Source organism: Lampris incognitus, chromosome 14 (assembly GCF_029633865.1).
Source record: "Lampris incognitus isolate fLamInc1 chromosome 14, fLamInc1.hap2, whole genome shotgun sequence".
In the NCBI taxonomy this organism is placed as follows: domain Eukaryota; kingdom Metazoa; phylum Chordata; class Actinopteri; order Lampriformes; family Lampridae; genus Lampris; species Lampris incognitus.
The window spans coordinates 9,569,160-9,583,017 of record NC_079224.1 but is presented as its reverse complement, the minus strand read 5'-3'; the positions used below and the strand labels follow the sequence as shown (position 1 = coordinate 9,583,017).

Here is a 13,858-nt window from a genome sequence, read left to right as displayed (position 1 = left end):
ACGGCTGTTGCGTGTCATACCCCTCTCCCTCCCATTTCCTGTCTGCCTCCGCTGTTGTGTCCAATAAAGGTATGAAATAACAGCCAAACAATAATCATATCTACCCGTGGCGATCCGTCTCCTCTTAATGCCCCCCGTTAAAGGAAAACGTGGGCGGAATTGCCACAGCGGTCACGGCCCTGATCAGCTAATTACAAAAATGAGTTTACTTCAGAATGGCGGGGGCGCGGCCGCCGTGCTGACGTACGTGCGCGCCTTCGGATCGCGCGTCTTTAGCGCGTCTTCAGCGCGTCTTCCGCGCGTCTTCAGCGCGTCTTCCGCGCGTCTTCCGCGCGTCTTCCGCGCGTCTTCCGCGCGTCTTTGCCGTTCTCTGCCCCGACAGCAAGGTGAGACGCACTGAAACTGGTCAGCGGAGTAAAAGTCACAGAGCGGAAGTAAACGGTGAAAACACGAGGTGGGTGGGTGGGTGGTGGGTGGGTAACAGAGTGAGGGAGAGGCACAACGGGAGACTGGAGTGGTAGGGAGGAAGAAGGAGAGGGGAGGGAAAGAGGAGGGGAATATATCGTCCCGGTCGGGTGTGGCCCGATTGGCGGGACTTGGCGTTATCGCCGCCGGGAGCCGCCCACGCCGAGGTCGCCTGCCATTAGCGGCACCGCTGGCCATTCTGACTCGAGGCACATTCAATTTAATGTCACGTAGTTTGAGAAGGCGGTGCTGGAAGACTTACAGGCCCCACTGGTGGTGCTGGTATTGTTGACGGCTTCATTCCACTGGTCGGCGCTGGACACGGACAGGGAGCGTTGGTGCATGCCGTCCTTACCGCTGCCAAAGACCGACGTGCCCGACTGCAGGGAGGTGCTGCTGTTAGAGTGGGGCGCGCCTGCAAAACAAGCAAATTTATCCAAATTTTAACGTCTCCTCCATAACTTTTTTTACCCCCCCCCCCTTCCTCCCGCATCGTATTTGGCCCCAATTACCCCATTCCTCTGAGTCGTCTTGGTCGCTGCTCCACCTCCCCCCTCTGCCGATCCGGGGAGGGCTGCAGACTACCACACGCCTCCTCCCATACACGTGGAGTCGCCAGCCGCTTCTTTTCACCTGACGGCGAGGAGTTTCACCAGGGGGGACGCAGCGCGTGGGAGGATCACGCTATTCCCCCCGGCTCCCCCCCACCCTCCCAAACAGGTGCCCCGACCAGCCAGAGGAGGCGCCAGTGCAGCGACCAGAACACGTACCCACATCCGGCTTCCCACCCGCAGACACGGCCAACTGTGTCTGTAGGGACCACTAACCAAGCCGGTGGCAACACGGGGATTCGATCCGGCGATCCCCGTGTTGGTGGGCAACGGAATAGACCGCTATGCTACCCGGGCGCCAAAACACAACATTTCTAACGTCTTACAACTGCACCCCTCACCCCCCAAAAAAAGTTTTAAAAAAGACCTAGGCACTTGGTAGAGCTACATGTCGGTCTGTGGGTGAGTCGGGAGACGGGTTCGTGAGGCGCTTCGCCTCTAGAGATGTCTTTAGCAGGGCAACGCTCCTGTCTCCTCTCTGCTTATTTCTGTGTATAAGCGCCCCTTCCCCATCAGTTCACACACACACACACACACACAGCCCTCTTCCACTGCCTCTAATTAGCCCTTAATTAACAAGATACACTCTGAACGCTAATTATCTCGCCTCATCCCTCTGACTGCCACATCCATCTCCACCGGCGTCAGCAGGCGTCCTCCCCCCGACTTCCAATCAGGCCAGCCGCAGACGCCTGGCGCTCTTTACTAATTCATGGGCTAGGCTGCACCATGTGGGGTCATTCCCTCCTGTTCCCCGGCACTCCGGCGCGCTACAGCAGCTCCTGGAAGCACCGCAAAAACTCCACCGGCACACTTCCCCCCCCCCACCACCACGAGCGGACTCAAAGATTAACTGGCAATTAGTCGGAATGAGCTAAACTGTTCCGTACAACAGCCGCTTGGAATTGAGTCGTTAAGCCAAATCTGTCAGCAGAGGAGTACACGCGGCTCAAGTTAAGGTAGCACTCTCCCGCCACTGCGCCTTGCAATGGGTGGGATCGCATAGAATCGCCACAAATGACACGAGACAATAGAGCAGTTAATTGTTTTTCTTTATGCAAAAACGTCTTTATTGCTTGGCGGTCTCCATTCCAATACAGCTGAATTAATGTGTCGTTCCAGATATTAAACTGCGCCGCGGCGGTAGGCGAGAACCAATCGATAACACACAGTCCATTAATGTCGGTTGTGGTAACTGCAAATATTTTGATATTGTGTTTCCTCTTTCGTGTTTATATTCAACCTACTGTAACGTGGTTTAATTCTGCTCAGAGAAGGGGCCTGCGGGACGGGGTAGGAGTAGATCTGCCCGGTCTCACGGCACTTCGTGCAATAGTCACGACATTGGATCTGTCGATTCGTGTACACGGTCACCAATTTTCCCCTTCTTTTTTTCGTGACACTAAGCACGACTTTCAGACTCGCCGAGGATCATGGAGCAGGCTTAACGTGGCCTTCCGCTGTTGAAACTGACCAAAACCAGCGTGATTTCTCAGCCTGTCATAGCGTTGAGGTGTCAAGGACACGTTCGTGTTTCTGTGTTGAGGAATGTTAAAAGATGTCTTTGAAATCCACAGGTCGACATGCGCCGGACCAATCAAATTAAAATAAAGAGATAAAAACGGGGACAACGTGTCGTGACTAACTGTCCGGGTTAGTTTCGATAGCGGAAGGCTACGGTAGCCTACCTATGATCCTCAGCGAGTTTGAAAGTCGTGCTGAGTGCCACGAAGAAAAAAGAGAGATGAAAATTCGTGTCCGTGTACACGAATCAACAGATTAAACGTCGTCACTACTGCACGAACTGCCGTGAGACCGGGCTGAGTAGATAGAGGGGAGCAGGATGTGGGTAGATAAGATTTGGGAATGTAAAAAAAAACCCAAAAACGTCATAGAGTCTTTCATCTGTAATTGTTTAGTTCGATTTGTTTTCCTTGGAAAAAAATTTTTTTTAAATTAAAAATTTTTTTTTGATTGCTCAGAGGTTAAGGTTAAATATCCATAAATACCGTGTTTTGGTGGTAAATATACGCACCCTTGCCTTTCTTAACCGCGGCCGCGCATCTGACAAACGCCGCGTTGTCAGGGGCGTCCTGACTTCCTCATTAAAAGGAGACCAGCGGCTCCTGATGGAGGTGACAATAACAGGAAATACAGTGTGCCGCGTGCAAAGTAAACTAAGCGGCACGGGCTCTTGTTAGGATAATATGTCCTACTCATTATCCAGAGTAATAAGTGTATCAAATTCACATAATCATGTCTAATTAGTATCAGTAATTATCTTGTTGGGCCCGGGAATATTAATCTTCGGGTCCCAGAGGGGAGGGAGCCGGATCGCAGCGAGAATGAGAAAGAGAGTGAGGGAATCATGCTGGGGAGCGCTGACTAAATTAGCATGCCCAAATCAGAGCCGAGAAGAGGTGGGGTTGGTGGTGGTGGGAGGGGGGGTGTAGGGGTGTTAAAAAAAGTAAAGTAAAACAGTTTTTTTTTAACTAACAGATGAAGGATACAGCAAAAAAAAGTGGCAAAAACCTCTGTGGAAAATAGACGTTTGGATAGACTAATTTCTCCACCAAGGGGATTAGTTCACTCGACGACCGGATAATAACGACTTCACGGAGAGACCGCGGCACCGGATCACGGTGTCAGCTGCTCCCACGTGTAAGTGTTACGCGGATGACTCAAGTGTTTCCCCTGAGGATGTGTGTCCCCCTTAATAGCACATCTGCAGGTGTGGCGTGGGAAGTTTTGAATGGACTCGAAATGAAGTTTGACACTCGGCCCCTGAATGGGTGAAAACTGTTGGACGAGTGCGGGGCAATTTGGAATTTAAAATTCAACAGTCACGTGTATAATTGTCAACCTGGATGCTAATGATTAATGAATTAATCATGGCTGCGAGCATTAGTCCCAAGAGACCCCCCCCTGCATAAAGGAGAGGATAATGTAATTACAGTGGAGGAATAATCAGCTGGTGGCATTATCAGAGCACTCTCCAACCTAGCACGAGTCAAGTATAACTACAGCCCATTTCACTGCCGTGTGATAATAGCCGCGGCGGCAGCAGGGGTTGTACCTGACGAACTCCACATAGCACACTGAAACACTAATGGTGGCGCAAATTCACGTTTGCAGCGGCCTCACCTAGTTCCGGTGTGGGAAGATGGCGGCGCGAACCTATGTTTGCAGCGGCCTCACCCAGTTCCGGTGTGGGAAGATGGCGGCGCGAACCTATGTTTGCAGCGGCCTCACCCAGTTCCGGTGTGGGAAGATGGCGGCGCGAACCCATGTTTGCAGCGGCCTCACCCAGTTCCGGTGTGGGAAGATGGCGGCGCGAACCCATGTTTGCAGCGGCCTCACCCAGTTCCGGTGTGGGAAGATGGCGGCGCGAAGCTATGTTTGCAGCGGCCTCACCCAGTTCCGGTGTGGGAAGATGGCGGCGCGAACCTATGTTTGCAGCGGCCTCACCCGGTACCGTCCAAGCAGTGCCTTTGTCCACATCTGTGTCTAAGTTTGTTTTGTCTTCATTTGATAGCTGGGAGAGCTGGCGCTGGATCTGCTGGGGGAGCCTGGTCTGCTGCATCCTGTGGGCCCAGAGACCACGGCCCTGGCTGGAGCTGCGCCCGAAGAGGAAACACCATGGGCGGTCTGACAGGATGTAGAAGCGGGGCATGCTAAGCTAACTGCTAGCCCATGCAGACCGGCAGTTCCGATAACACCGAGGGCGGTCTGGCGGCGGCCTCGCCTAGTGTTGACTGTGTTTTTAGTGTCGTCGTGTGGAGTGCAGGGAGGTGTGTCGAAGGTGTCTAGCTGGGAGAGCTGGCATTGGATCGGCTGGGGGAGCCTGGTCTGCCGCGTCTGGTGGGCCCAGGGACCACGGCCCTGCCTGGAGCTGCGCCTGAGGAGGAAACACTGAGGGCGGTCTGACAGGACGCGGAAGCGGGGCAGGCTAAGCTAACTGCTAGCCCATGCAGACCGGCAGTTCCAACAGCCATCCTGGCTTGAGTTTGTTCTCTGAACAGTGGACTTTTTGGACTGAGTGGACTGTGTTGTTAACTGTCTGTGTTTTTTTGTTGTTTTTGCTTTGTTCTCTGTTTTTGTACGTTTTTGGTGGTGTAATTTCTGGGAAATTTGAAATTTTTTTGTCTTTTGTGTCGCACTGCTGTGGGCTGTGGGTAACGGAGTTGACTTGAAATGAATTGTTGCTGATTCCTGAAAAGAGGTCCTAAAGATCTGATGCCACGCTTGCATGTTTGTTGCTCCAACATGACGGAGTGTTGCATGGGGGTATGACATACTGAAGAGCAGATAGGAAGAAGAATCCTTGAAAATATATATACAACCACATTCACAAGTTATTCGAAATCTTTTGTGCATTTTTGATGTGCCCATTGAGGCGCTGTGACTAGTACACATGAAGCACCGTAGCACAGTCAAGTTTGTTTTTTTTGGGGGGGTCACCCTTTTGTTGTTTGGATGATACTTGGTAAATTCATTGCTTGAGGCCACATTACTACACACCCATTCTCCATTGTTAAAATGTATCACAGATGTTTGAGAAGATAAAATACCTTCCTGTTTCTGAGACGATCACATACATGCACATGTGCACAGTAGAAATTCATCAGTGGTCCGGCCATTCGCAGAGAACTTGCAACACATTTGGACATTACCATGAGCACACACACACAGAGGGGATACCTATTCAACTACATGGAAGGTGTTATAATTCTTGTCAGTACAGTCTGAACATTAGGGGTGGGTATTGGCAAGAATCTGGCGATACGATACATATCACGATACAGGGTTACGGTTCAAGATATCGCGATATATTGTGATACTGTAGGAAAGGCGATACTATGTTGCGATTTCACAGGCCTGTGTTCTTTGTGCTTATGCTACTCCCTGTCTCAGTTTACGTTGTTGAGTTGGAGTGGAAGAGTCACAACACAACATGTTGGTCACAAACCTTTACATGTAAACAATTAAAAATCAATCTAGTGGTTTCGAGAATCGATACGGTATCACAAAAGATAATATCGCGATAACTCAGGTGTATCGATATTTTCTTACACCCCCTATTGTGAATGTGTGTTCAATTAGTGTTCCACTTTGTGTCATGAATGTGTTAATTTGTGGTAAAAATTACAGAGCAATAATATCCACAGTGATACATATTTCTAAATATCCCCGTGTCTACAGATGCACATATAAATGGATAACTAAAGATGGCGCATCTTCTCCAGGGCCACACAGGGCTGGGGTGTTAAGTAGAGGCGATGGATTAGCGGGGAGCGGCGCTGACTGGCTTCTCATTTCTCTTTAGGCCTGGCCGTCAGTGGGCTGATGAGCCGTGACGAGGCCTGACCCCTCTGTGGAGTTGTTGCCATTATGTACAAGTGGTAGGATAATGAAGCATTCATGCTAATGTGGGCCAGGCAGCACATCATCTGCAGCCGTGGGACTGTGTAATCCACCCACCATTATCACTACCAACACCCCAGACGTCTCCTCCTCCCCTCTTACCGCCGCCGCTCATATCCCCCCCCACCCCACCCCCACGCTCCTCACCGCTGGCTCCTTTCCCACTTTGCCAGGTCAATTTTACGACCAAAGTACGCGGTGCACAGAAACGGATGCGAGCGTAAAACTCCGAGACAAGCATAAAGACGCCGAGATCCACACCATGTCCATCTGCAGTGCCGCTGGATCTACTCTATACCAGTACCGCAGGGGCTGTCGGGACCACTGCAGGGTCATTAGGAGCAAACTCCCATATGGTAAGTACCAGAGGCTTATTAGTATATCTGATGATTAGTGTAGAGGTAGCTACATGATCAGCTGCAAAACAGAAGAGATGAGCCAAACGCTCCCTACCCTGGACTCGGCGCTCCTAAATGTGTCTCTCTTGCCCGCAGGATTGATTAAAATGGACCGGGCCCATTAATACTTTGACGCAATGTATCTGTGGCTGGTGACACGGAGGGCCGCGTGTTAACGGGGGAATCCTATTCAGAACGGTCCCGCTCGGCACACGGCGAAGGAGCTAAACCCGCAAACTCCTCAGGCGCATGCGCTCTCTCGTCCGCTCGCCGTCTCTCTCCCCCCTTTTCTCCTCCTTTCAACCCTCGCCTCTTTATCTTCTGCCCCCCTAAATGTACACACACACACACCACTCCACTGCCCCCCCCCCATCTTGCCCCTCGCTCTCCATCTTCTCCTTGTGATTATAAAGGTCTTTAGATCTAAGGAATGATTGAATTACTAAAGGCAAAGACAAGGCCTGTGATTTGGATGCGGCGGATGAAAAATTGTGCCTTTGTTCCCGTCATCAATTGTACGTCTAATGAAATCAAACTCCCGATCGCATAATCAGGAGCGTGTCCTCCACCTGGAGAGAGACAGAGAGACCTGATGTGATTTGTAACCTTTCTTTGCCTAAGTGGAGAGTAACACAATTCTCCCTCAAATTGTCTCCGGATGCTCAAATGGAGGTAACCTGAAAATCCCGGGGTGGGTGTGAACTCTAAGAGAGAGGTGCAACTCAGACGGCGAACCAGCAGGACATGACGTCTGCATGTATCACATTTATGTAACGACACATATACTTTTTTTCCCCATTATCATGCCGAGGCCCGTAATGAGGCCTACGGCCTGCCACGCCGCGCCGGCGAGGAGTCACGCGCAAGGTTATTGTTTCTATTTCCATTTGCACTGGTGCTGAACTCAGATCTAGGAACTTGGAAGTCCCACAGAAAAGCCACAAGAACAAATCAGAACTAGCCCATGCAGACCAGCAGTTCCGATAACACCGAGGGCGGTCTGACAGGACGCAGAAGCGGGGCAGGCTAAGCTAACTGCTAGCCCATGCAGATCGGCAGTTCTGATAACACCGAGGGCGGTCTGACAGGACGCAGAAGCGGGGCAGGCTAAGCTAACTGCTAGCCCATGCAGACCGGCAGTTCTGATAACACCGAGGGCGGTCTGACAGGACGCAGAAGCGGGGCAGGCTAAGCTAACTGCTAGCCCATGCAGACCGGCAGTTCCGATAACACAGAGGGCGGTCTGACAGGACGCAGAAGCGGGGCAGGCTAAGCTAACTGCTAGCCCATGCAGACCAGCAGTTCTGATAACACCGAGGGCGGTCTGGCGGCGGCCTCGCCTGGCGTTGACTGTGGTGTTTTTGGTGCTGTTGTGTGGCGTGTGGGGAGGTGTCAAAGGGGTCTGGTTGGGAGAACTGGTTTTGGATCGGCTGAGGGAGCTTGTTCTGCTGCATCCGTCGGGCCCAAGGACCACAGCCCATGCCTGGAGCTGCGCCCGAAGAGGAAAAACCGAGGGCAGTCTGAGAGGACTCAGAACTGGGGCAGGCTAAGCTAACGGCTAGCCCATGCAGACCGGCAGTTCCGACAGTCATCCTGGCTGGCGTTTGTCCCCTTGGACAGTGATTTCATTTGTTTGTTTAGTTTAGATATATGTGCTAGTTTAGATATATGTGCTCTTGTAGTTTCTGGATACGCGTTTTTGTCTTTGTGTTGCGCTGCTGTGGGCGAGCGGAAACGACGTTTCATTTCATTCCAGGTACGCATGAAATGAAACGACAAACCAAGTATTTCTGATTGCTGAGATGTTGCTGTGCAATGGCGTCTATCTACACAATGTGCACGTGATGCGTTTCCTCCACTGACCATGACACGGGTTCAGGCATTTTTGGTTTTCTGATGGAAAAAGTGCCCACTAGATACCCAGTAGATGTGATTTATAGGATCAGTGCAGGATGCCTTAATGGTGCCGCAGGAGGTCATCGCCATAGCAGATATGGCATCACCGAAAACCGGCGTCCATTAGACCCTCCCACCGGTACAACCTGGCTGCACTGAGGATGGTTATCAGACAGTGCTGAAAATCCAGAAACAAACATTTTGGGACCATTCCACACCAAACCGGTCCCTAACAGAAATGCGGTCGGAGTGGTTTTGGTTCTGTTCTCCGGACCATTCGGCCTCGCTGTGGCACACAGACCAGCGTGGCGAGAAAGAAGCTGTGCTAAAAAAAGAAAACAGGCCGCTATTGATGTTCTTGTTTTTCCCCCAAACCTCGTGTTGCCTGTTTTTCAGCACCCCCGGAGAAACTCATGCGTTCCCCGCCCCCCCCCCCCTCCCCACCCCCGGATGATTGTGGCATCTCTCCTTTACCCTCCACTCAAGGTTAATTGTTTGCGGGTTGGAACACAACCTCCTTCCAACGTCCTGCGCTCTGTCAAGTCTTACGTCTCCTCTGGGTTTGACTGATTAAGCCATACGGCGGTGGGCCTCGACACGGCGGAACAGTGTACTGGTCTGGACAGTGGTCCAGGTCCCGGCTGACTCATCTTCGGCGTCGTACCCACTCTGAACCGATTAGCGATGGGAAGACCACGCCGGTTTTACGGATGATGAAGGACCCCGCCTCCCGCTGGGTACCGCTTTGCTAATTAGTATTAATTACTTTTAATCCAGACCTCTTAAGTCAACCACCGGCTCGGCCTCTCTCGGCCTCTGGTGACACAGGCAGCACGGTGGACTGCTCTATTTTTAAGCCTTAAGAGAGGTGGTAACCCCAGGCTGGGTGTCCGAGACCCAGCCCGAGCAAAACCAAACTAGGCCAGCGCTCCGACAGCGTGACGGAACGGGACGGAGGAAGTTTTCTCTTCTAAACGCGACTTGATTCCCTTTAATTTGGGTTTGATATTTAAGCAGGGAGCCATTTTTAAATTCCCTGTTGGGTCATTTGGGAACTAATAGATTCCTCTGCAGCGCTCACGGAACCATCAGCGTGTGTACTGCAAGGCAGATAATTTGCTTTTCTGAAATATAAGGACTATAATTGACCTGTTGGGACTCATTTTGTGATTAATCATAAATGGAGGAAATGCAAAATGAGTGCAGCGATGAAAAGGTATATTGGACAACCATTAAACAATGCACCAGCTACATTAACCATTAATACCTGTGATGAGTATCTGTGATGAGTATCTGTGTGTAACGCTGCTCTTCTTTCTCAGTAATGACAATAACAACAGGGGGTGCAGAGATACTGGTACGGGATATGTGGCTGATACCAGGCTAATACGGAGTATAGGTACTGGAGCTATAATCAAAAGATTGTGATCGACACCAGAGGCCATGAGCAAAATGTCATGAATAAAGGCAAATAGGCTTGATTTAATGCACTTTTGGCACATAATGGTCAAAACAAAACAAACAAACAAACCAAAAAAAAACAAAAACCCCACAGATTATATCCCAATTATTTTGCCCATTGACCTCAAACTAACGGTCTATTCAGCAAAGTGATGAATCAGGTCGGTACTTGTTATCGCCGGATACTCAAGGATCCATACTTGGACTCACTACCGGCAGTGAAAAAGGGATCTTGGCACACCAATATTCCATCCATCATCCGAACCGCTCATCCTGCTCTCAGGTTCGCGAGGACGCCGGAGCCCATCCCAGCAGTCATTGGGCGGGAGGCGGGTAGACAACCGTCACACAGGGCCGACATGCACACACACACACACTCATACCTAGGGACAATCTAGTATGGCTGATTCACCTGACCTACATGTCTTTGGACTGTGGGAGGAAACCGGAGCCCCCGGAGGAAACCCACGCAGACACGGGGAGAACATGCAAACTCCTCACAGAGGACGCCCCGGGACCACCCCCAAGGTTGGACTACCCCGGGGCTCGAACCCAGGACCTTCTTACTGTGAGGCGAGCATGCTAACCACTGCGCCCAATTCCACCAATATTATTATGAATAATTTATCAATGTTGTTTTTCTTTCTTTTCTTCGTATCAATGTTATTGTTATTATAATTGCTCTTATCCCTGTTATTGTCATTCTTCTCCCTCCCCCTGATGATAAGTTAGCCAGTTCAGCTAGAAATCCAGGGGTTTACAGATGAGCCAAGCAGCTGACGGAATAACAACCCCACTTGCTCCATGTTCGCGGAAGGATATGAACGTTTAAAAGGAAACTCGTGAATTCTCTGAAAGTACCCACGTCCGGGACTCTTACCCGAGCTCCCCACGCCCAGCTGCAAGGCGCTGCGGTCCTTGGTCAGCCCGTTGGTTTTGGGGCTGGCAGTCGGGGCAACGGTGGCCACCGCCCTGGGCGGTCGCTTCCCCGGGACTTTGACTGTCGTCCTCAGCAAGTCGATCTCTTTCCCGTGCACGTTCTGCATGTAGTCCTACAAAGACACCAGACAACAGAACACTTCCATCAACACGACAACAAAAAAACCCCCAAAAGACACTAAACGCATTTTTTTCCCTGGAATTTCTCCCCAAATGTACCCGGCCAATTACCCCACGAGCCGTCCCGGTTGCTGCTCCACCCCCTCTGCCGATCCGGGGAGGGCTGCAGACTACCACACGCCTCCTCTGATACATGTGGAGTCACCAGCCGCTTCTTTTCACCTGACAGTGAGGAGTTTCACCAGGGGGACGTAGCACGTGGGAGGATCATGCTATCCCCCCCCCCCCGAACAGGCGTCCCTGACTGACCAGAGGAGGCGCCAGTGCAGCGACCGGGACGCATACCCACATCCGGCTTCCCACCCCCAAGACACGGCCAGTTGTGTCTGTAGGGACGTCCGACCAAGCCGGGGGTTAACACAGGGATTCGAACCGGCGATCCCCGTGTTGATGGGCAACGGAATAGACCGCCACGCTCGTCATCAGCCTGCTTCAGTGAGAGTCCATGTATATTTTCCCAACTGCTTACACACAACGTAGACCAAAGAAAGAACCAAGCACATTAAAACATTATTCACTTGTCCCTGCTCATTAGCCCCAACTCGTTTCGGACCACCTTCAGGAGGTGCACCGAGGGTCTGCGATGGTGGAAAATGACGGCGTGGTCATCACACATTACCTGTGCCCACGCCCTCCCCAAGCAGAGAGACGCTCGGCTTAATGGACGCAAACAGCCTCATTTTCTTTCCATTTGGCCGTCCGAGTTGCTTTTAAGCGACTCGAGCGGCCAAACGTGGGAAGCCAAGGTGAAAATCAATGGGGTCAGCAGAAAAAAAAGGAAAAGGGCCGGGGAAAAAGAAGGAGGCCCGCTCGGCCTTAGCCGTCCCCGCACCGGCTCCTCGGCTTTATTACCGTCTCATAAAGCGCTCATCTCTTTCCCGAGCCTCCTCGCTAATTACCCAGTGAGCGCGCTCATTTCATTTTATTGCTGGAATTAACAGCCAGATCGAAGCGTGCAAAGCTATTAAGATGTGTGATTAAGCCACATTCAATTAGTTTCTACAAACAATTTAATTGATGTAGCAGATAGAATTAACAGAAGGTGATTGTGTGGATGGCTTGGCTGACTGCGAAATTAAAGGTTCCCCCTTCTCTGCTCTCGCTGTCTCCCCTCCTTTACTCCCCCTTCCCCTTCCTCTCCTTCCTGCCTTTCCATCCCTCCTTCTCTTTCTCCTCTCGCTCTCTTTCTCAGTCACTCTCTCTACTTCAGGGGTCCCCAATTACTTTTCATAGCGGACCACTTTTAGGGCCACCTTTAAAACCACGGGCCACTCAACCTCCAGCAGCATGTTGTTCGTTAGTTTCGGTGTCGATACGTTGCAGGTATTATAATTTAAACAGAGATTTTTCATCTATTTCTCGATATATTACCGGTCTTACTTTTACTAAGAAATTATTTTATTTTATTATTTTTTTGGTAGGGAAATAAAAAAAATTCTTCCTTCTGGCATTTCTCCAAAAATTCTCGCGGACCATAAATCAACCCGTCGCGGGCCGGACGTGGCCCGCGGGCCGCCTATTGGGGACCCCTGCTCTACTTCCTTCCGGGCTTCCTCTGCTCCACTAGGAGCCGTGACGGTGGCAGAGGAACGCCTCTCTCTAATAGCTGCCTGGAAACTGAGCTGCTAAGGCACCGTCAACAAAAGGCCACATGTGGTACCGAGCGCAGGTAACCCGAGATCGCGGGACGTTTCGAGCCGTGTCAATGCAAATACGTTGCTGTTGTTGTTTTTTTTTATTTTCCCGCCTTTTTCTCCCGAATTGTTGCCGGCCAATTACCCGACTCTTCCGAGCCGTCCCGGTCGCTGCTCCACCCCCTCTGCCGATCCGGGGAGGGCTGCAGACTACCACGTGCCTCCTCCGATACATGTGGAGTCGCCAGCCGCTTCTTTTCACCTGACGGTGAGGAGTTTCACCGGGGGGATGTAGCACGTGGGAGGTTCGCGCAATTCCCTGTCCAGCCCCCCCCCCCCGAACAGGCGGCCTCGATCAACCAGAGGAGGCGCTAGTGCAGCGACCAGGACGCATACCCACATCCGGCTTCCCACCCGCAGAGACGGGGGATTCGAACCAGCGATCCCCGTGTTGGTAGCAAATCCATCCATCCGTTATGCAAACCGCTTGTCCCGCTCTCAGGGTGGCGGGGATGCGGGAGCCTAACCCAGCAGTCATTGGGCGGCAGGCGGGGAGACACCCTGGACAGGCCGCCAGACCACCACACTTTCCGGATCTGGTAGCAAATACGTTTTGGAAATGCCTCTAAAAACCTTACAGTTTGATTTGCCGGCTGGCCTAAAACTTATCCGTACAGTTAATTGCCAATTCTAAGACTGAGACCAGCATCGGGGTAAGACCAGCATCGGGGTAAGACCAGCATCGGGGTAAGACCAGCATCAGGGTGAGATAAAGGAAGAAAAGGGGAAGTAAGTGAGAGGGATGGAGGCATTAACGGGGCTTAGAGAAAGATGGGCAGGTCATGGGTGT

General features: G+C 51.5%; 1 protein-coding gene across 1 annotated transcript in view; it reads right to left on the bottom strand.

Moving 5' to 3' along the window:
* Positions 1 to 13,858, bottom strand: part of agap3 (ArfGAP with GTPase domain, ankyrin repeat and PH domain 3) — an 83,969-nt gene that overhangs the window by 20,541 nt on the left and 49,570 nt on the right. The window contains exons 11-12 of the mRNA XM_056293248.1: positions 11,136 to 11,307; positions 728 to 880 (exon numbers count right to left, since the gene is read on the bottom strand). Of these exons, the coding sequence (XP_056149223.1) occupies positions 728 to 880; positions 11,136 to 11,307 (325 nt within the window). The remainder of the gene's footprint in view (positions 1 to 727; positions 881 to 11,135; positions 11,308 to 13,858) is intronic.